The sequence below is a fragment of the Lichenostomus cassidix genome, chromosome 3 (genome assembly GCF_008360975.1).
Source record: "Lichenostomus cassidix isolate B80296 chromosome 3, HeHo_3.0, whole genome shotgun sequence".
Classification (NCBI taxonomy): Eukaryota; Metazoa; Chordata; class Aves; order Passeriformes; family Meliphagidae; genus Lichenostomus; species Lichenostomus cassidix.
In genome coordinates, this window is record NC_139483.1 from 79,109,032 (window position 1) to 79,131,333 (window position 22,302).

The 22,302-nt window shown below is 40.1% G+C and overlaps 1 protein-coding gene and 1 long non-coding RNA gene across 4 annotated transcripts in view; one reads left to right on the forward strand and one right to left on the reverse strand.

Annotated features, from left to right (window-relative positions):
• Positions 1-231: 231 nt before the first annotated feature.
• LOC146440074 (uncharacterized) lies at positions 232-8,285 on the reverse strand. Of its 2 annotated transcripts, XR_014851346.1 has the most exons (4): positions 8,156-8,285; positions 1,692-1,762; positions 470-647; positions 232-438 (listed from the first exon to the last, which is right to left on the reverse strand). It is a non-coding gene; the product is annotated as an uncharacterized LOC146440074 (long non-coding RNA). The 2 variants fall into 2 exon arrangements; XR_014851345.1 differs by lacking the exon at positions 1,692-1,762.
• A 266-nt stretch (positions 8,286-8,551) lies between these two features.
• IBTK (inhibitor of Bruton tyrosine kinase) overlaps positions 8,552-22,302 on the forward strand; it is a 56,144-nt gene continuing 42,393 nt past the window's right edge. For both annotated transcript variants that reach the window (XM_085056440.1, XM_085056441.1), the window contains exons 1-5: positions 8,552-8,748; positions 16,335-17,002; positions 20,286-20,382; positions 20,713-20,837; positions 21,674-21,784. In XM_085056440.1, coding sequence (XP_084912566.1) covers positions 16,679-17,002; positions 20,286-20,382; positions 20,713-20,837; positions 21,674-21,784 — 657 coding nt within the window. In that variant the 5' untranslated portion in view covers positions 8,552-8,748; positions 16,335-16,678. The remainder of the gene's footprint in view (positions 8,749-16,334; positions 17,003-20,285; positions 20,383-20,712; positions 20,838-21,673; positions 21,785-22,302) is intronic.

The window sequence follows — 22,302 nt, forward strand, 5'->3', positions numbered from 1 at the left end:
GGAATCTCACATGCTGACTTCTCTCCCTAGTTTTGATTCTGTAATGTTTGAGTAGGCTTGTAATTAGGCGACAGAATTTTATTCTGTCTCTAAATAGTACCATAACTATTTAAACAGCTAAATACAAAATGAACTAATTTACTTGCAGTAATCTGAAAAGATATTTCCCTGTTTCTGCTTCAGGAAACTATATCACATTCGCTAGAAATTCTAGTTTCTTCGATTGTATTTTCCCCTCAAGTTTTAAGAGTCAGGCTATCCAAAACGCTACTTAGAAATATAGCCTGCCATTCTTTTAATTTGGTTTTCCTGAATACCTTTGGAAAAGAGGGATCAAAGAACAAACGTGTCTCGACAGTGGCATCTAGTGGCGCAATACGTGCGATGCCCTTGAGAGAGCCGCAACCTCTTCTTCACACTGATTAATGCTTTGGGATGCTTTCACACTGATTAATGCTCTTCTTCACACAGATTTGTACTTTGGGAGGCCTCACTGTGGGCGACTTGAAGGCTTCTTCCATCCAGAATAGATGAGAGAGTACTTCTAGCAGTTTGCACAGGAGATGATGTTGTTCTGGGGGAAGAGGTCCATGCCTTTATTTGAGTTGCTAAGAAAGGTATGCCCTTTGCACATCAGGAAATATTTCCTGTGTAATGAAATCATGAAGGGAGAATTGTATCTTCTGAGAAAGTATGTAAGCTAGTCTGACACAGCAAGTCAAACTACATAAGCATAAGGACTATGTACTGGGGAACTGCTGATGAAGTTCCCTGTTAGCTCTTCTGAATGTCTCAGCAGAGCTAACAGGAACTATTTAATTACCCAGCTACTTAAAAACAAAAAAAAACCAAAAAAAAACCCAAAAAAAAGGAAAAAAATAGCTTTTTTCCCCTTTTCCTGTTTCTAAATAGCTTCATTTTACTTATGTAAATTGTGCTATTGTGCTTGGGTGTGTCCACTGCATTGCAAAAATCCAGTCTACTGTCATAAAGATGTGGAGCATCACCTTGATTCATGATCTGGCAGGATGATGTCGCTGTTGAGCAGCTAGCAGAGTAATGAAGGCACCAGTTCTCAGCGGCAAGAAGGAATCACCTTTATTGTTTTGATTTCATCACATATATAGAGTTCTCAAAAGTCACCCAGATTGGTCAGTCAGAAGCCTTCCCCCAGGCCTGATTGGCCAGGCCTGCACCGTCCAAGTTCTGGGACACTGTTCCAATAACATCCAAACTTTATCTTTATTTATAAAATACAAGAAGAATTCTCGTGGGAAAAACCTGTGCTAGCCACAGGATGAGATGTATCCTCTCAGTCAGGAGAGAGGAGCATATCCTACAGACAGCCATGGTTATCTATAAGGATGTTATCTATATGTAATCCATGGCTGCCCAGCACTGAGGACTTTAGAATGAATGGAAGTATAGGAGCTAGCTTGATTCTTGAGAGCAAATTTCTACAAAAATGAGATGCAACTATGAGTGCAGTGAGATACACTACAATTGTGTTCCTCGGACTCCTGTTTTTGGAGGTCTTATCTCCAGGGCATGGAGCTGAATTTACTGTCCATTTGGGAAGGAAATCAGGAGAGAGTTTAGTGGTTTTTGTAGTATTGTTGTTCAATACATGCTGTCTCACAGATAATTATGATTTTTTTGGGCTACAGTACTACTAAAACACCCCTTTGTACCTGCAGTGTTGTACTGGATATTCACACTGCCCAATCAATGCTAGAAGAGGAGATAGAAACCTATTTCATACCTAGAATATAAAATTTTAAAAATTAATCAGAAACAATTACTGCAAACTTGGGATTACTTTATTAAAACTTAGAAATCAGCATAGTGTATGAAATCCATCAAATATTGTGTATCCCCTTGGTGAAACTAGAACAAACAATAGAAATTATAATTTCCATTTATGCTCATTACACTGTCAGTTCATAGAAATGCTGCTGCTTAACTTTTGCTATTAGAAGCCTTAGCAGAAATTCAAACAGATATATCAAAGTTGCTAATGTTGAAAATTACTAATCAAAAAATCCATAAAGGTTTCAATTGGAAAAAAAAAAATCTATAAATTTTCTGAAATATTCTGTCTGAAATACAATGTACATATGTATGATCTATTTACAGTGGGCCTAAATGACAGCTAGGTGGGTTGGAGTTATCCATGAGAAGAAAAACGAACATTTTCGGTTTTTAAGGATTTATGTTTTTTTTCCCCTACAATCTGGCATCTGTTGGACCTCTTGGAATGAGTCCAGAGGAGGGCCATGAAGACGATCAGAGGCCAGGGGCACCTCTTCTGTTGTGAGAAGCTGAGAGAGCTGGGGCTGTTCAGCCCAGAGATGAGAAGGCTCCGAGGAGACCTTATAGCAGCCTTCCAGTACCAAAAGGGGTCTACAAGAAAGATGGAAAGAGATCCTTTATCAGGGAGAGATAGGACAAGGTGTAACGGTTTCAAACTAAAAAAGTGTAGGTTTAGATTAGGTATTAGAAAGAACTGTTTTACTGTGAGGGTGGTGAGGCACTGGACAGATCACTCAGAGAAGCTGTGAATGCCACATCCCTGGAAGTGTTTGGTCAAGGCCAGGCTGGATAAGGCCTTGACTGGGTCTAGTGGAAGGTTCCCTGCATATGGCAGGGGGCTGGAATGAGATGATGTTTAAGGTCTCTTATAACCCAAACTATTATATGATTCTATATATTTGTTTTAAAAATTGTAGGAAAAAAGACACTCTATTCACCCCTTTTATAGTTTTACTTGTATCTTCATTTGCACTTTCACCACACACTAAAACAAAACAATCTCAAATTTTAGGTATTGAATCATTTACTATTTCTTATATAGCCTTTCCTTCACAGGTTTCAACCCACTTTAGCTAGTCCTATGTGCATCCCACCTTCTATTTCCCTCCAGTACCTAAAGGGAGCCTGCAAGAACGAAGGAGAGAGACTCTTTACAGGGACATGTAGTGATAGGAAAGGGGGAATGGCTTCAAACTGAGAGTAGATTAGACAATAGGAAGAAATTTTTTACTGTGAGTGTCAAGAGGCACTGTAACAGGATGCCCAGATAAGCTGTGGATGGCCATCCCTGGAAGTGTCCAAGGCCAGTCTGGATCGGGCTCTGAGCAGTCTGGTCTAGTGGAAGGTATCCCTGCCCATGACAGGAGGTTATAACTAGATGACCTTTATGGTTCCTTCCAACCCCCTCTGATTCTATTTTGTTGAGGAGCCAGTGATTAGAAACAGCTTCATACAAGGGACAACTTAAAACAGAAAAGTTAATTTTCTGTTTGCAGCAGTCCCATTAGAGGTGCTTATTTAGATTGTGGATGGAAACAGACCATGTTGGGAGTGAGGAAGGATGAATATTCTTCCCACTGCCTGATGCAATATTTAGCAAGCCACTGGCACAGCTGAAACTAGGTCAGGAGAAATGCTTTGAGTCCCAAGCCTGCACGCCACAAGCTCACCTTGCACAAAAAACTGTGATGCCACAGGTTTTTTTGCAGAATTGCCTGCTAACTGAACAGCAGTGTGGTGTCGAGTGTTGCAAGACCTTTTCGACTGTAGATGGCACTGCAAGGTAAGTGCAAAGGTGTGTCTACTAGCTGTGGAGATTTTATTCTCTTGAGATTTTTTTTTACCAAACACTCTGCCAAACACTCTGATAACATTTTAAGACTATATACCTAAAAAGAAGCAAGGTAAGGTCAGAGGACACCAGTCTGGAGGTGATGGAAAGGGAATGCCATGCTATCTTTGCCAACATGCTATTAAATGCAGCACTACTGGGAACCACCACCTTTCACAACAGCAGTGAGTTGCTACAGGGCCAAGGACAGGAGTGGTGCTCCCAGCTGCTCCTGGCGTCCCTGCTCATGCAGCTGGAGCAAGACAATTCCAGTCTCCAGGCATCACTTCAGCAGGGCCATGATCTCCTGCAGAGATCACACTGGTACACTCAGAGAGACAGGTGTCCCCTGCTGTGCCCAGTGCTGTGCGGCATGTCCTGACTCATGGCACCCTTTGCCCTCTGCCACACCCCGACTGGGCACAGCAGGATCATACTGCCTACATGGACAGTGTATCTGGTGCTCAGTGCCAGAGAGGGTGCCAGATGCCATGTTCAGGTATAGTACCAACACAGCTGCATTTGGGCATGAAATGGACAGAAAAAATATCAGCTGTACAGTGAACAGGATGTTTACCTGGTCTTTAAAAGAAGTTTTTTTAAAAAACAATCTCTTCTTTTTTTCCTGTCATCAGAATAAGGCAAGAAAGGCAGTTCCTCTCTGTTCCCACATGTTCAGAAGCTAGAAACAGATCCTCTTTTTCTCCTAACCACCACGATCTTGCCTCTCCCCTCTTTGTGAGACTGCTACAAGACCAGCAGTTGATTGCTATGGCTGTAGAGTCTGAGATTTGCACTGGAAAATCTGTAGGAAGCCCAAGAGAATGTCCTTGAGTCTCTTGTCTTTTCACCCATCCTCTCCTCTCCACAAAAGGTTGATGCTCTGAAATAATCTGCAGCCTTGCTCCTTCGATTCAGGAAGATCAAGGTGAAAGATGTGCAGGAAAGGCAGGCCACAAATTGAATTTTTTGCTGCACTTATACAATAAACTTCCTCCAGAATAAAAAAAAAGCCCAACAACCACTTTGTTAAAAATCATGCTCTGCTGCAAAATATTTCACATCACAACAGATAATACTACAATAACTTCACATGTACTGCAGTCTCTGATTTTATTGAAGGTTACATTCTAGTAACTGTCCCTTTACCAGGTCGTACAAAAATTCTTTTGGTACCCGTGGTATGCCAATATAATTTTTGTTTCATGTATCTTAGGTCCTTTACCACAGGATTTTACAAAACGTTTTTTTAAATATAGGAATTCTGAACAAACGTGGGACAATGCATTCTCATCACATACACCTCATATCACTGATAACAAACTATCCTTTTTGTGTATCTGGACTACAACAATAACAGAAAATCTACCTTGGGCATCAGAGAGGTTCCCAAGGTCTAATTAGACAAGCTGGAGATCTTGTGAGTTAAAGAGGAGATGTTGGAGTTTCTGACATGGCACAGCTCCATGGAAGTGTTCCCAGTCATGCAAGATGAAGAAGCTGCTTTGCTGGAGCCATGGTTTGCTGAGAAAAAGCTCCACACCACATCTCCATTTCCTACTTCACAGGGGAACTCTCAAGTACATTGATCAGAGTTTGGGGAGTCCATATCCATCACCATCTTCATTTCCATGCTGTTTGATCCTTGGACTTCTCCATGTTTTTCTTAGATTATTATATGGAATTTAATGACTCTGTCTGTTTGAGTAAGAGGATAAGCTTTGTTAAAGGAAGATGCACATAATTTAATAAATTTGGACTTTTTTTTTTGCAAGCCTTCCCTTCTGTGAGATGTTACATTAAATTTTGCTCTGTTAGTTCTGTAATAAAAATTTTCCAGCATTTTACAATCTTTTCTTTTTTCAAGTTCGTAAAAGAGAAAGATCATGAGGAGTTTTTTCAGTAGAAGCAGAAGTTAAGCCTAGAGCTGATTAATTTTTTCTTCAGCAGAGTATTACTATTGCCAATAACAATTATTACTCAAGGCTCCAGAGGACACTGGTAATAATTAGGCCAGCTAAGGCACATAAATAGATATGTGAAGGCAGAAATCTGTCATTTGACATTTAGTATAACTGAAAAGGAAAAAATTATTTTCATTTTTGATGTGTAGACTGAACTTTTTGATTACTGGCTTATAGAAATAATCACCCTTTTTTTTTTTTCCAACATTCAGGGTCAATTTCAGATAGAATAAAGCACAAAAGTAATTTTTTTCCTTACTATCACTTACAACTTTTCCTCTAATTCCTCCACTAGCTTAAGTCTGGTGTAGACTACAGTGGATGGATGGATGGATAAGATTAATGGGTCACCAGAACTGCCTATTGGGGCAATGTCCTCCCTACAGCCTATAGTTAATCTCTCCATATTTGGAACACAGTCAATCTATAATTCTTTAACAGTCAGTGAACTGAGACACATACTGAGACAAAAATACACTCTGTAGGCTAGTTAAGTTGCTCAAAATTCATGTTCCTCCTCAGATTCTGAGGATGGCTAAGTACACTGGCTTTCCTTTTTAAGTGCTCCTATTTCTTTCTTTTTTATGGATTTTTGGCTTAAAGTCTAGAGCTTCCATAAAAAGTAACTCAGCAGTTAGAGACATATTTTTTTCCTATAATTACATCTTTATTTGTGATAATTCAGATCTTTTCATCACAGACTGAAAAAAGCCAGATGAACAGTTCTTTATTGACAGACACATACTATGTGTGTCAGGAACTTACAAATCTGTCTGTTGGATTACCCAATTAAAAATACACTTCAGTGACATGTTGCTGGCTTTACATCTCCACATCCTGTAACTTCTTCTGAAAGGCTTAAAACAGTATATTTTTCTGCAACAGTGTTGTAATTTTCCACAGTAGAAAAACCTTAACCAAAACAAGTAATTTAAACAGAGGCTCAAGTTAACCTGTTTGAGCTACTTTCATTTTACAGTATTACTTTATCACCTGAACATAGCTCTGCAAATCAAACTGTTATCATCCTGGTTCTGTGAATGGTGTTCATTAGCTTGCTGCTTTTGGAGAGGCAGTACAAGATAGCAAGAATTTTTATTATTGACCTATAAACTGGGCTCAATTAGAAAAACATAAACAATAGAATACAGGCAAAGTAGTTAATATTTTATTTTTCCATGAATATATTTAAAGTCCTGCAAAGAAGATAAAACTGTTGCATAGAAAACCATTGCTAAAAGCCTTTGGTTATTCTGTCAGGGTTTGCTGTGGCTCAGACTCTATCAGGTCCTATTCATGACTCCATTATTTTCCCAATTTTCTGTGTCCTGTGGTGTAGTTTTCTATTCTTTACAGTAGTATTTATTATGAAAGACCTGAGGGACAGTCCAGCTTCCAGAAATTGTCTTTCTCATATAGAATCTTAAGCCTTATTCTACTTTGAGCCTCTTCATCTTTCTACCATGCTCTTTACTGCTCCAAAGGATGCCTGTCCAGGTTATTCACTTGAATTTGTTATTGTGCAACAAAGCATTGTTTAAGACTGACTTCAGCTGTATTTGGACCTCCTTATATGATGACCTGTCCAGATGGTCATCACTGTTCTTAGGCCAGCTGGCAGCATACTTGGAGCAAGGCCACCTCCGACCTTTACTTGTGACTGAAGCACTAAGAAACTATCACTAGGAAAATAATCCATAAATACATTTCACATGGCTTGCAGGTTTAGTTACAATGGTGAATGACTGCTGGCAAACTAAACGTTTATACAGAGAAAATCAGAGAGCAGATTGTATAGTTCACATTAAGTGAGTCAGACGGCACTGATAAAAATGCTTGAAATACATCTACATACAACTCATACTGAATCTTTCCCAAGTTGAACTGCTGCTAAAAAACACGTATAATTTTCTTCCCCAACTGTTTGTGGTTTTAAAAATACCTAGGTTGTGCTAAGACCATAATGCTCATACCACATGGGATAATACTGTGGTTTTAAAAAACACACAGGAACTCTGGCCATTACATTAATATTAATACATCATTAATGTACTTCTTGGAAAAAATACATCTTTTTTTCTCTTTTTTGAAAAAGGTGAAGTGCATTTGTTTTACGCTGTATTTTATGATAGGTACTGCTTGTCTTGGTTCCAGCTTCCCGCCCTAAAACAGTACACCCTAATCCTGTTCCAGATTAATTTGTAATCTGTGCCACCTATTGCATCATCCAAGACACCCACCAAAAAGAACTGAGCCCTCACGGAGCAAGCCACAGGTAGCTACTCTACACGAGCAGCTGTGCAAATCCTTGTGCACACAGCAGGTTTGCTTACGAGACTGCCCCGGGCTGCTGTCAAAAGCCTCACAGAAAATCAAGCTCTATCTGATTATTTAGGCCACTTGCTCTATCAGACAAAGAAATTGCAGTGGCATAACACAGGCTGAATCGGCACAGCCCTCTCGAAGCTTTCAATCCATTATTTTGAGGGGACCGACAGGCTGGTTATTTCACTATTTGCTTTTGGGCCCTGCTGGAGGGAGGCGTTACCTTGCCAGAAACCCATCCCCTTCTCGGCAGCAAGACACGGTGCTTCTCCCGTGAAGACTGCCAGAAGGAGGCACCTCTCCTCTTCGCCCCTTCTCGGCTCTCCCGCTAACTCAGCCCCTTCCCTTCCCTACCCGACACGACCAACCCAACCCACACCCCCGGCGGCCATGTCAGTTTAACCCCTAAAACACCACGGAAGCCCCGCCCCCAGCCCCGTCCCCAGCCCCGTCCCCAGCCCCGCCCCCAGCCCCGCCCCCAGCCCCGCCCCTTGTCCCGCTGACCCCGCCTGTCACTCAATCCGGGCTCAGCTGCGGGGGGCGGGGCCGAGGCTGCAGCCAAGCCAATCGGCGCACGAGGTGCGGCGACGCCGCGGCCAATCAGTGCTGCGCTTCTTCGTGGGTGCGGCCGTCGCTGTCGGTGCGCCCCGCTGAGAGTCGCGGCCCCGCCTGTCACCGTCGCTGTCGCCGGCGGAGCTGTCGCGGTAGCAGCCGCAGCCGCAGCCTGGCCGTGCCCCGCAGTCACTGAGGATGAGCCCCCGCGCTGCTCAGCGCGCGTCCCGTCCTGCCCGCCCGAGCCCATTCATCTAGCGACTGGTGAGGGGCGGGCCGGTGTGTCCGGCGGGGAGCCGCTCGGGGGAAGGATCCTGTCGGAGGGGTCGGGACGGCGGCAGTAGGGGGCTGCAGGAATGGGGAGAGCTCCGGGCAGAGCAGTCGGGGAGAGTAGAGGGCAGCCGGCCACGTAGGATGGGAGGGGACCAGCTTCGTGGCTCGGCCGCCTGTGTCAATAAGTCTGTTGTTTCGCTCGTCGCTCCCCGGCTACGTGGACATATGTGGTGGGAGTCAGAACGGCCCCTTGCCCCCCTGCCTGCCCCTGGCCTCTGTCTGCCTCCCTGGAACACTTCAGACCTTTCCCCGCCCTGACACTGACACAAACCTCTTGCCAGGTTTCCTTAGCTGTGGATTCAGGGAAAGCCTGTCCTGTTTTCTTGCCTTCTTGGTCATACTAGTCCATGGTTTTTGGTAGCAGCTCATAGTGCTGCTGGATTAGACCAGCGCCGTAAGCACTGGAGAGCTGAGGTCTCGTGGTTAGCTTAAAAGCATACTTCTGTGCAGTCTTCTTAGGCAAAATACGACTCTTTTTTTGGTTACGTGGTCAGTGTAGTTAGTTGTCTGTCTTTATGGAAACTGACCGCAGTTTGTGGTTTACAAAAAGCAGTAATCGCCCACCAACATCTGGTGTGGGTAGTCTATAATAATACTGTACCAGAAGTTCACAGTTAATTCCAAAAAGTCAGTTTTCCCAAGATGGAATAATTCTTGATGTATTTATCGGATATAGTTTGAAGTGTGGTGAAATTCTAGAGCACGCTTGTGGTTCGTTGTGCCTGACTTCCCTTCAGCATTATCTGTTTCAGTAAAGCCTGTAGCAAGATCCGGATGGATTGTGGAAGTGACTGTAGCTGCACTCACTGTAATTTTGTCTATACCACTTCATGTTGTAATTTTTTTTGACAGCATTAAGTTATGAAGCATAAACAGTCCTGAGTATTTCTAGATAAACCCAGCACAGTATTTCAGTTTACTGTTTATGTACTATGATTCCTAACTAATAGATTTGCTCTGACGTGTTGTCGCTGAATTTAGCTACCAATGGTACTTTGGTCTTTTTTTGACAGACGTGTCAGCCTTTAATTGGCAGTGCTGCTTAGCTCAGCTAAGAGCAGCTGAATTAGGGTTCTTGGATTGCTGAATGTCTCATTCTGATAAGGATTATGCTGTTGTCACTGTGAAGGAGGAAGTCATAGAAAATCTGGAGAGAGCCTCTAAAGGTCACTTGTCCTGGGGTGTACCTGTGCCAAGCAGTGGCACAGAGGCCCCAGTCTAGTAAATGACTCATCTCAGATCTGCCATGGCCCAAGGGACATATTGGGCATGGTGGAATGTGGTGTCTTTCAAAGCAAGTTGGTTTTCCTTCGTAGCTTTACTTTTGGGCAGGTCACATTTATTTATTACTTGAGCAGTTTGCTTGTTGTCTAGCCACTTTTGAGAGCCTCATGTGAATAAAATTTGTCATTTGAAAATCCTTCCTGGCATGTAATCTGAATCTTTTATGAAATTTGAGTGAATGACTACTTCGCCCACTGTCAGGAGTAAAATGGACTGGAGTTTTGATTTCTCTTCTTTTTGTAACAGATGCCTTATTCAAAGGCTCTGGGTGGTCTGCTGCAGTCACAGCTGAAAGAGAAAAGAGACCTAATTTGCTTGTACTCATGGGTTGTTCCATAAACATTCTGAACTCCAGTGGCTCTTTCCAAGTTCTTCCTCTATTTACTTACTTCTCTTAAAACTTGATATCTGAACTAGAAGTAGGACTCTACCTGATGTTTTGTGCATTGAGAAGAGCAGAACCCTTGTTTTTTGTATCTCATGTTGCAGTGCTCCTGTTGTATAGTCAGGAAGAAGCTGCTTTTTTTAAAGGTCTCTGTGTTGGAATTTCAAGCTGCTAAACCACTCTTAGCTAGTGCATAGCTTAGATTTACCTGTTTTTCCTTGTACATTTAATCACTCTTTTCCCCATAAAATATATTTGGTGTTCAAGAGGTTGGAAAGCCTAGATTTTTGCCCATTCTTCAAATGTACAGGGAATTTTTGAACAGGTTAAACTATCTGTGGATGTGTAATGAGTAGGAATTAATAGTTGAACTCTTCTGTAAAGCGTAGGACAATGTGCTGCTTGTCCTTGAAAGGTGTACTTGCTTTGTTTATCTAGGAATTCATGTGTGTTTCCTTGAGGATATCTTGCTCAATGCCAGTGCTAAGCCTGTTGTATTACTATCCAGCTTCAATTTTCTAGTCACTTTTTTCCAGATTCTAAACTATTACTTTAATGTGTATTAGTGAAAGTTGCCTTTAGGTAAGACTATAGTCAACAGGATGTCCTGGAAAAGTGGTAACGTGATGGCAAATTCCTGTGGCTTTGGTTCCATAAACCTTTTTTATTAGCTTAGTAATCAAGTAGTCTGTGTAGTGAAGTTTGCTTTGGGTACAAATATTATCAGGATTTCCATGCTGTTATGGTTACAGGTCTTTCATGGTGTTATGAAACAAATGCGAATGGACCAACATGGAGAAATGTCAGCATGCTTGTTTCAAAAACAATCCGCAAAAACAATCCACACTGGAAGTATTTAAGATATTGCAATACCCTTATAAGGATAGAATTAACCTTCCTGAAATGTATGGTGTTGTCAGTCATCTTTTACTTCATTTAGCAACTTATTATCAAAAGGAAAAGCAAATGAATTTAGTACCTTCAGAAAAGCCATATTGTTTTTACTTATTCTGTTTTAAAGGAAGGGTTAGGAAAGCTCTAGGCTTCTTTTATATGGAAAATAGAAACCATTACTTCGTGCTGTTTTAGGAGAGCCAAGTTAGGGGAGCTAGATAATTTTTCACCATGTGCATTTTAGATGCAATTGGTATTTAGAAAATCAGTAACACTTAAAAAATAAATTAATAAACCCCAGCAGAAAAGCAGTAAATGGAATGAAGTTATGCAAATTTTAAGGTCTTGAGAAATATGTTTCTAGTAAAGCCACCTGAGGATGGGCTTCAGGGCCATGTGACTGATTTGACAATTGAGTTACTTTAATGCAGAGCACATTTAAGATGCAAACCCAGTAATCTGTCTTCGAGTGGCATTGAATTCTGAGTAGCTGAATCTCTTCTGTATTCTCCTTCACTTCCATATAAGACCATTGTCTATATTAAATGAAAAAAGCCACAGCAGCAGCTACTGGCCACTGTCTTGGTACCACTATCCACATCTGTGTTAGCCAGATTTTGGTTTATCCAATATCAGAATGTAGGCTTTTATTGGAAGAATCGGAAGGACCACAGGTGGGAGTTCTAGTATCAAATCAGACTAGATGTCAGAAACATACATTGATGCTGCCAACCATGAGGTGAGGGTTGGTTGTTGTTTCCTTGATCCTCTGAGCCAAGAAGACACAACCTCTATGGAAATGCTATGGAAAAAGACAAAATTGGGAATTTGTTGATAGAGAATATGATGCACAGAGAGGTGTCTGGAACTTCATAGTGGGAGGCTTCTGCCAGCTCTGTTCATTTTTCCCAAATGTTGAGATTTCATGTCTGCTGTCTGCTGTTTGCAGGAAATGAAATCTATCACCATTATCCTTAGTCACTGAGGTATTTGTAGAATCTTTGTTCATTTCATACTCAGGAGAGGTGTGACAGCTTTGATTTGTGTAGTGACTTCTTGTGAGAAACAGATTTTTGAGACAACCATAGTAGGTAGAGAGCTCCTTTTTCAGCTGTAGGAGTTCTGCCTCCATGGGGTCAGATGACACATCTGACACACTGCTTCTTGGAGGGTGTCTGACAGCTCTGGTGCACTGGTGCTTTGCCTTCTCTGAGGGGGAGAGCTGAGTGAGACAGCTCTACCTACCCACTTGCAGGAGGCAAGATAGCACAAACACTTTCTTGCTACTAAGGAATAGCTTCCAAATTGGTTGACATCTTTTAAATTTTCCTGAGTTGTGAACAAGTGTAATAAATAGCTCATGTCTCTGAGGGTTAGAAACCCACTTGCTGCTGAAGTAAAATATCTTTGGGATACTCTGACCACTGCTCCAATTCCTCCATTTTTTGTGACTTTTTTCTATAATAAAATGTTGAATAGGAATTAATTTTTAAAGATAATCTGAATTCTAGATAATATGTATGTAAATGTTAAAAATATTATAGCCTCATTTAGCTTTTTATGTCTTTTAATTATTACAACATTAGGAAGATGCTGGTATTACAATATGAATGTGATTCATGCTGAGAAGCCTACAGAAATATCTGCAAATAAAAATGAAGACACATAATTAAAAGAGTACCATGTTCTAGATAATACGAATTCAAAGTTTAAAAAGTGCTGGTGCTTCCTGTTTTGTGTTTGTTTTAGGTGCTTACTGTTCAGCTGGGACTCCATATACTAGAAATAAGCATTTGACAGCAGAAAGGTTTTCATACAGACTTGAGCTTCAATTCACAGTGTGAAAGATTTAAGGCTTCACTTAAGGACTTACTTCTTATAACAGATTATCAACCTTTTTTGGATATTGTAATAATGTGACAGTGTTACCAGTGTGACAGTCAATCATGGAGAGATGAAAACTTGATCTACAGCCTTCTGTCTTGAGCTCAAGGTGTATATGTCAATCAATATACTAATACAGTATCTAGTTTTGTAATGTGTAAAGAAAGGCTGGGTTGGAATGACTTATAAAGAAATAATTCAGCAGAGTCAGGTTTCACATAGCTGCAGTAAATGTCACCATGATGGAATTAGTGTGAAGTAGGGAGGCTTGTATTTCTATTTAGTAGCAGACTTTTTTATTTTTTAATCTTTGATTTGTCGTTCACGTTATTTATTTTGGTGTTTGATGAGGCTAGAGCTCAGGTGCCTTCAATAAGTTTTTCTCTGGCCTCTCTGTTCCTTTCTTGTGATGTCAGAAGTCTCAGGATTTGCTTTCTTCTGTATCATTTTCTCAAGCATTTCGGTGCCTTAGATAGGTGTGTATCTGCACAAGGAAGGTATGGCACAGGGGACAGCAGGACTGCTTCCTTGGGTGGTGGTGCCATTACATACCAGTTTATCTAACAGATTAGTCAGCCTTATTTTATGTCTTCTCTGAGTGATTTTTCTTTATGTTCTTTTTTTTTTACTTTTTTTTCTGTGTAGCAGTAATAGTGATGTTTAAACAATGAACTGTATTTAAGATGTGCTTTACAAGGCATGTGTAAATTTTCACTTCTTCCACAATATAATTTTATTGCCTAGTGTCATATTGATGAAATGTAATAAATTTTTCCTGTAGATCTCCTAATTTTTCTTTTTTAAATTATTAGTTTTAGAAGGGTGTTTGATGCACTGGCAGTAGGAGTGTGCTAATAGTTACCTATCACTCTTTGATTTATTGGTGCAACAAATCAGACTGCGTTTTTCAAATTAGAGCTTTTTTTCAAGCCCATTACAGTGATGTACTTCTCCTTATAGCCTGAGGCTTTAGAAGATCAGAGGACTAAAGTCCACACAAAAAAATGATAAATTTCTTGTGTTACTGCAGAAGTTTGTAAGTTGTTTGGAAAATGTCCTGTAGAGTGAACTGAAGCTTGCTGTGACAAATGTAAGCTGAGCAGTTTTGGTCAATTCTAGTCTCAGAAAGATTTCTGAATGTTACCCCTGGTCAGGGATGAGGGACTAAATTGTAGTGAATAAAAACAATTTTTTTTAAAATTCGTTGTTTGCCTGCTCTTTGAAATAGTTTTGAAGGTATACACTGAACAACTTCTTATCTGTAGATTTGCATTCCAAGTATTTTAACCCTTCTGAATGAAGTGGAAAAGTAATCGCTGAAGGCATTGTTATGAGATATTTAAACGAATACTCTTGGATTGGAATTTTTTTTTTTCTTGAAAGTTTAGAATCCATTATTAATGTTTGCTCTGAACTGTTTGCTTGGAGCTTTATGGAAATCTTAATGATGATTCTTAAAACCAGAGGAGGATTGGGATTTCTCTTTTCCAAACAAAGTCATATTTTTCTGATGTGTCTTTGCAAAAAGAGATATTAATAAAAGATGGTTATGCATTCAGTGGCTGAAAAGCAATGGAAGCTAAGCTCAACCAGCTTTTTTGATGAAGCTGGGGTCAAGCAGTAGGATGTGAACATATATAATGGCTGCTAAGCTTGAGTAGGGTGGGGAAGTTTGGTTTGGTTTGGTTTTTTTTTGTTGTTGGGGTTTTTTTTTGGTTTTTTTTTGTTTTGTTTGTTTTTGGTTTTTTTTTTTGTTGTGTGTCCCTGTCTTATTCCCCCCTTCTCCCCCATTGCTCACACTGAGGGTTTGTTAACATTTTTAGTTCTATTTCTCTATCTTTCATGATGGCATTGTTCAGCTTCTCTTGGAATATTTCACTCATGCATAGAACAGTTTTAAATTACATATTACACAGCAAACAAAAACATGAACTGAATGCTGTTTCACTCAGTTTGAAACTTATATCTGGAAGACTGAAGTGTGATTTTTGGGGCGCTTAATAGCAGTTCTCAGTAAATTAGTGATGTATGTAGTTCACCTTTTCTGTTTTCTGGGTTTCTGTGTGATTTTTATATTGCAGTCTGCACCTCTTGTGACACTTTTGACTATAACTGCACACATTTCACAGGCTAGGTGAGTGCTACTGTCAGGCCTCCTTTACTTTTGAGAAAAGGGTTGCTGGAGAAAGATGGGTATGCTAAAGATAAAGTATGCACAGCTAAGCAGAAATGCTGTATACCCCAGACTGTGAAAATATTTTCATGAAGGAGAATTCTTACTTTTGCTTCCTTTCCCTTCATCTTCCTCCCTTACCCCTTCCAACTTAGACCTTCGTTTCTTCTTGCCTGTTTCAGGAGCTTTAGACGTTAGCCCTGCATGAGTGGTAACAGCCTGAATTCATGTCTCTTGTACAAGCTGCTTTTATTTGCTCTGATGCCATCCTTCCTCCCACCTTTGTGAACAGCTCTGGGACTGGAGGAGAGAAGCCTTCAGTCTTGATTCTGCAGTATAGAATTAGTAGGGACATGGGTAGGCATTCAGGCCAGGGAAGGGAAAATGGGACATAATCCTTTTATTGCAGTGGCTGTGAACTCTGGTGGTCCCTTCTTCCTTCTGGATATAACTAACAATGCCTCTATTAGCCAATACGTGCTCAACAGCTGGGGATGGGTTTTTAGTGGATGGCTTCTGCCCCCACCCAGTCTTTTAGTTCAGTTCTTGCTTTCTGATCACAGAGTAATGATACAATCAGACACAATACAGTCAGGGTCCTGAGGACCCTAAGGTTGGGAAAGCAAACGTTTTTGGATCTAGTTTACCTTGTAGCCTAAACGATTTATGTCAAAGAAAGGTAGGAAGTGCCTTTGGAGGCTGGGGTGGGGAAGGGAGTAATGTTTTTTAAGATGACTGAATGTTTGAGTGTAAGCTCAGATGGCATAGGGAAGGTCAGTCAGCCCTTGTCACATTGTCTTGTCCTGCACTTGCTAGTTTGATACGCAGTTGAATCGGTACAGTTGCTGGGGAAAAGAGTTTTTGTTTACTAATCTGTTCTGGTTTGTTCTCTTTCAGGTCTCCCTTGCAATTATGGAGTTCTAGAAGAATAAGGTAGTGTGGAGGGGGAATCCCCCTCTGCACGCTAGAGGTCATTCACTTTTGGAATTTTCTATGGACAAGAATATTTGTTATATAAGATGGTGAAATAAGACTTCTAAAAATATATTTTTATAAATATTTATTTGGATCAAGTGCCAAACATAACAGTACAAAGATTTCTAATGGCAGCTCAATAAACTTGGATTTACATCCTTGGAATTACAATTTTTCTAAGGCACTGTGCTGTGTACTGAATTGGAGTGCCTTGATACACTTAAGGGTTGTTCCCCTTAAGGAGAAGAGCAGCTTTAGAAGTGAAGATGAATTCTTACATGCCAGAGTGCACTTCAAAGTGTCGATCTCTACAGCATGCTTTGGATGTTATTTCTGTAGTCACCAGAGGAAGTGAAGGCCAGATCAAGGCCTTTCTCTCTTCTTACTGCTACAATGCTGCAACTATCAAAGATGCCTTTGGTAGAAATGTTATACATCTTGCTTCATCTTGTGGCAAAAAAGGTGTGCTGGACTGGTTGGCTGAGACCAAAGGAGTAGATCTCTTGGCAAAAGACAAAGAGTCTGGATGGACAGCTTTGCACAGAAGTATATTTTATGGATACATTGATTGTGTTTTGTCATTACTGAAGGTGAGTGATTTGCAACTGTAGTTTTCCTTGGCATCTACAATTTTTTGGAGTTGTATTGATTATGTAAAAGTATGTTTTTAAACTTGACTGGAAACCTTTTGAGGGTTGTCTTAATACTGTGTTTAGATTGCAGTGCATTGATTTACTTGAAGGTTGTCTCTGTTCATAGAGATGTCTGTCTTTGGCCATGCAGAAATCACCACTGAGCAAGGATTCCTGATTAATTGTGGACTTCCTTCAAAACTTGTTTGTGTGGATATCGGGGTCAGGATCTTAAAAGTAGAGAGTGATCAGACTAAAGATACTCTGAAAATAGACTTCGCAGTAATTATACTAATTGATGTTAGAGAACATAAAATAAAGGAAGATTAAATGGAGTTATAATTAGAAATTAATCTTACATTTAAGATATAAGCAATTCAAGATATGCAATATTCTATCAAGTGAATCTCCATTTTATTAGTATTTTAAACCAGGAGTTTTGCTCAGTTCCCCTTATTCCTTTCTTAAAATTTCTGTTTCTTTCCATCCACTTAGCAAGTTGGATATATTTTTGATCTTCCTTCTGTTTCTCCTTTCCCAAGTATAGCAAAGGGAAGAGATGTTTGTTTGAGATGTTCAGGGTCTCTTTAATCATGTGAGAAAATGAAACATTTGTGGTTCAGGGTTGTTTAAAAACAAACCTTTTAAGGCAGAGAATTTTCCATTTTGAATGCAGTCTTACAATTACAGTGACTAGCCATTTGTAGACATAACTCTCGGCTTTCTATGAGACTTCAGGTACAAAGATGGTGGATCTGGTATCTTTTAATTCTTGAAGGTTTGATGACTTAAATATGTATTTCATGTGCTGTCCCCTTACATAGTAGGGAAGTTTAATGAAAACTTGGCAAAAGTAGCTATTTTTATAAGCATTGTACATATGATTCTGTTCTCTAGAAAACTGGAAACTGTGTGCATGATACATGAAAAAGTATTTAGTCTTCTAGTGCATTTGTGTATATCTGTATCTTTAATATTTGCTTACAGGAGGCCTGTACTGGTTTTCCCCAATGTATTTTACTTTTCTGTCAGTTACATAAGCGAATGAGATTTTTTGCTAGCCAGCTCTGCTGATGTTCTTCTGAGAAGCAGAATGAAACGGCTTATGGAGGATGCTCTGTCTTCCAGTTCCTTAACTGAAGTCTGTCTGCTTTACTTTGTTATGAAAAAGTTATGTTCTTAAGGTATAGCAACATCAAGAATGGATTATAGAATAGAATTATGAAATAGCTGAGCTAGAAGGTGGTCTCTGAAGGTTGTCTAGTCCAGCCCCCGTGCTTGGGCAAGGTCAGGCAAGCTAGAGCAGATTGCCCAGGACTGTCTGTTTGGATTTGGAGTAGAGCATCCAACATCTATCTCTGTTCCAATGTTTTAATATCAGTGCAGTGCAAATGTGTTTTAGATTTAAACAGAATTTCTTATATGTTAGTTTGTGCCCATTGCCACTTTTTCTGTCCCTGGGTATTGCTGTGATCCCCACCCCTCACCTCCAGTCAGGTATTTGTTATGTATCATAAGGCATACTGTCCCCTTCCCCCATCCCAAATTTTCTCTGCACTAAGCATCCCAGCTCTCTCAGCTTCTCTTTGAATGTCAGATGCCCCAGTCATTATTTTCGTGGTCTTTTGCTGGACTTGCTCCTGTATGTCCATATCTGTCTGGGAGTCCAGACCTGAACCCAGCACTCCAGCTGTGGCTTGCCAGTGCTGAGTAATGCTTGCTGGCAGCACTCCCACCTACAGCTCTGGATGCTTTCACCGTCCTTAACTCTGAGCTTGCTGGCTTGTGGTCATCTGGTGGTCTACAAGAAGCCCTAAGTGCTTTTCTGCTAAGGTGCTCTCTAGTCATTCAGCCTCCAGCTGTACCAGGTCACTGGGTTGTTCCTCCCCAGGGCTAGGATTTGCATTTCCCTTTGCTGGACTTCATGTGGTTCCTCTCAGCCCGTTGCTCCAGCCTGTCAAGGTCCCTTTGAATATCAGCACAAACCTCTGACTTACCAGCCTTTGCTGAGGGAGCAGCACTCTAGTCTATTATCCAGGTTGTTAGTCAAGATGTTAAACAGTACTAGCCCCAGAATCAGCCCCTGATGTCCTAAACTAGCATGGATGACAGATTTCTGCTGTGGGCTGGAGGCAGTCTTGACTTATTCTCAGGTTGTATCTAACTACAAGGTTTGCAACTCAGCGATTGGAGTTTATTTTCACAAATTCAGACCATGTGAATATCCCTGCAGCCTCTGCTTCTGAATATTTTAAATGACTTTCAAAGTGAAGAACATCCAGCTACCCTAAGTCATAAAAATACCAGTTAAGCCATAAAAATAGGTCAGTCTTTCTATCATAAAGTAAGTTTATACCAGCACTGTTGCACCAGGGTTGTTCTTACAATTTGGTGAATGTATGTTGTTGTTGTTCTCATGCGTGTTTATCCAAATAAAGTTGTTCCAGTTCATGTGTTTACCTCTTAAGTGTGAGGTTCCATAAGGTTTTCTTTTGCATTATCTATGAACCCAGGTACATAGGTACAGCTGTATTAGGTTCTGTTTGAGGACATCTGGAGTTCTTCCCTTTGGGGAAGTGATTGATGACACTTGACTTCCTAAAACCAATGCTGCTGTGGCAGCACTCTTTTGTATTGAGCAAATGGTATTTACAGAGATTGTCTACGTCTCTCTGAGTTTTAAAAAAATGACTTGTTTGTGCTTTGTGCCTCTGAACCTTCCCTAGTTATCTCTTGCCTGGCTGCTTGTGTCCTCTTGCCTTTTCTCAGCACATGTGAAACTCTATACTTTGTTTGTGTTCAAAGTTGTAGTAGTTTTTTTTTATTTTCTCACTTGCCTAGCCTGTCAAAACTGATTCTGTAAAATGCCACTTTAAAAAAATATGTCCTTCGAAGCTGGTAAATGCATTTTTGGTGAATACTTGCCATTCCTAGATGTCAGTGCTTTATCTTCAAGCCTGTTTCCTTTATGTTTCAGTGATTACATCTTATTATACAGTCAGTGTTGAGACAATAAAATCCATTTTAATAGATCAACAAGATGCATATGTGGCTGAACAAAATTGCACCCTGTTTTTTTAATTTAGATTTGCTTACAGTGTATTTGAATCTGAAGATTTTCATTTATCAGTATTAAACTTCAGTTAAAGATGTGTTTAGCTCCTTAAAGGTTTACCTGGTTTACCTCAAGCTGTGCGGTTAAAACTAACTTCAGTTCTCTTCTCTTCCTCTCCTCTTTCAGCATGGCGTTAGTCTGTATGTTCAGGATAAAGAAGGCTTGTCTGCCCTGGATCTTGTGATGAAAGATAGGCCTATCCACGTGGTGTTCAAGAAAACTGGTAAGAAATAAAATAGCCTAATTTTTATTTTGCAGTGAGATCTGTTTCAACAATGTATTTATGTATGTACCAGTGTAGATCGTATTTTCTGTATTTAATTTGGGCTTCATAAATTGTGAGAGTGCTGATACTAATGTTGATCATCTGTACAATATTATAATATTTTTTCATTGCACCTTCTTATAATATTAAATGTTTTTTAAGTTCAGCTTCAGGTAAAAGAAAGTTTTCCTCTTGAAATTTTAGATAGAAACAACAGTTGTTTTTTGAAGTTGATGTGCACAATATTGGTAAGTTTACAAGCTTTAGAGAGGATCTTTTTCCTTACAGATCCCACTGAAGTCTACACCTGGGGAAACAATATCAATTTTACTTTGGGTCATGGTGGTCAACAGGGTAGACATCATCCTGAATTGGTGGACCTTTTTCCTCGGAATGGCGTGTATATCAAACAGGTATTCTTAATGTATTTCATAGTCACCTTTCTTGGTGAGGGGGAAAAAGCATCCAAGAAGTTATCAGCTGTTGAAAATTTGCATGGAAAAACCAGTTCTGGCTGCTTTCCCCTCTCTGCCCACTGCAACCCAATCACCACTCATGAAATTGTGGTTTTCTGTTTTGGTGGGGAGAACAGGGGGTTTTATATGATTTACCTTGGATATATGGCTTGTATATAATTAAGTACATTCAGAAGCTTGATACTTCTGTAACTGTTTTGAAGTGCTGATTTCCTGTGCAACTCTCATACGGAACTGAAGTGGAATAATAAATGTGCTTGGTACATGTCGAATTAAAATTCATCTTGTGTTCAAAGAAGCATGTACTGTGAAGCACATTCCTGTAGCAGTATCTTTTTCTCTAATAACTTCTTGAGACTTCACTTTGAGAATATTTGAAAGTTTAAAGTACAACTTGAGCAAACATTCAGGGCAGACAATCTGTGCTGAAGTCTTAACATGTTTTGTTTGGCACTTTTGAGGCAGTATTGTGACCCTTAAAACTCAATCTTTTGAGTTTCTGTTAGCCTGTGGGGCCGCGCTTGATCTTATTTTAATAAACTGAAACTATTGATCTCTTCAAGTAGGTTAAGGCAGTACATATGATATTTAAAGCAAATATTTTACGTGTCCTGTGATTTAATACCCGTATCTTACTTGTATTTTTGTGAGCATATCTTTATTAAAGCAAAACCTCTTCACAAAGTACTTATAGCAGGTGTTTCCAGATTGTCCAAGAAAATTAATTTGTCCTGTTTTGCCTCTTCCCCATCCCCATTTTGTTCTTTTTTCAGGTGGTACTCTGCAAATTCCACTCTGTGTTCCTTTCCCACAAGGGTCAAGTGTATACATGTGGACACGGACAAGGAGGGCGCTTGGGTCATGGTGATGAACAAACATGCCTGGTATGATGTCTTATGTTATCTTTTGTAGTCTAGCATGATGTTTCTTTTATTTCTAACAGCAAGTCTAAAAAGGGAATTACTTTCTAGCAGTGTACTTTCAAAATTAGTTTGCTGTTGATTTTAAACCAAACCCCTTGCTTCCCATCAAGTAACAGGAAAATCTCTTCAGTGCTAATAGCGAGGTGCCAGAGAGTAGAGGAATGTGCATTTAATTATAGTTTAACTTAAGACAGCTAGATGCAGTAGTCAAACTTGTGTTATGGCTGAGTTGATTTAAAGGCTAGCTGATGCTAGATAAGTGGAAGCAAATGTGTTTTGGCTGGGCTGTCTCTGTAAGTAGGTTTATGATGCCTTCTGATGAGGGCCAAGGCTGGCACAGAGAAACAGCACTACTGTGAAGCTGTAGGGGCAGGAAAAGAGATGGTAGGGTTGCTTTTTACTAGACTTAGGCAACTATTAAGTGAAAACTCACTGTTCATTTTAATTTGAATAGTACGTTCTTGCAACACGCAAAACTA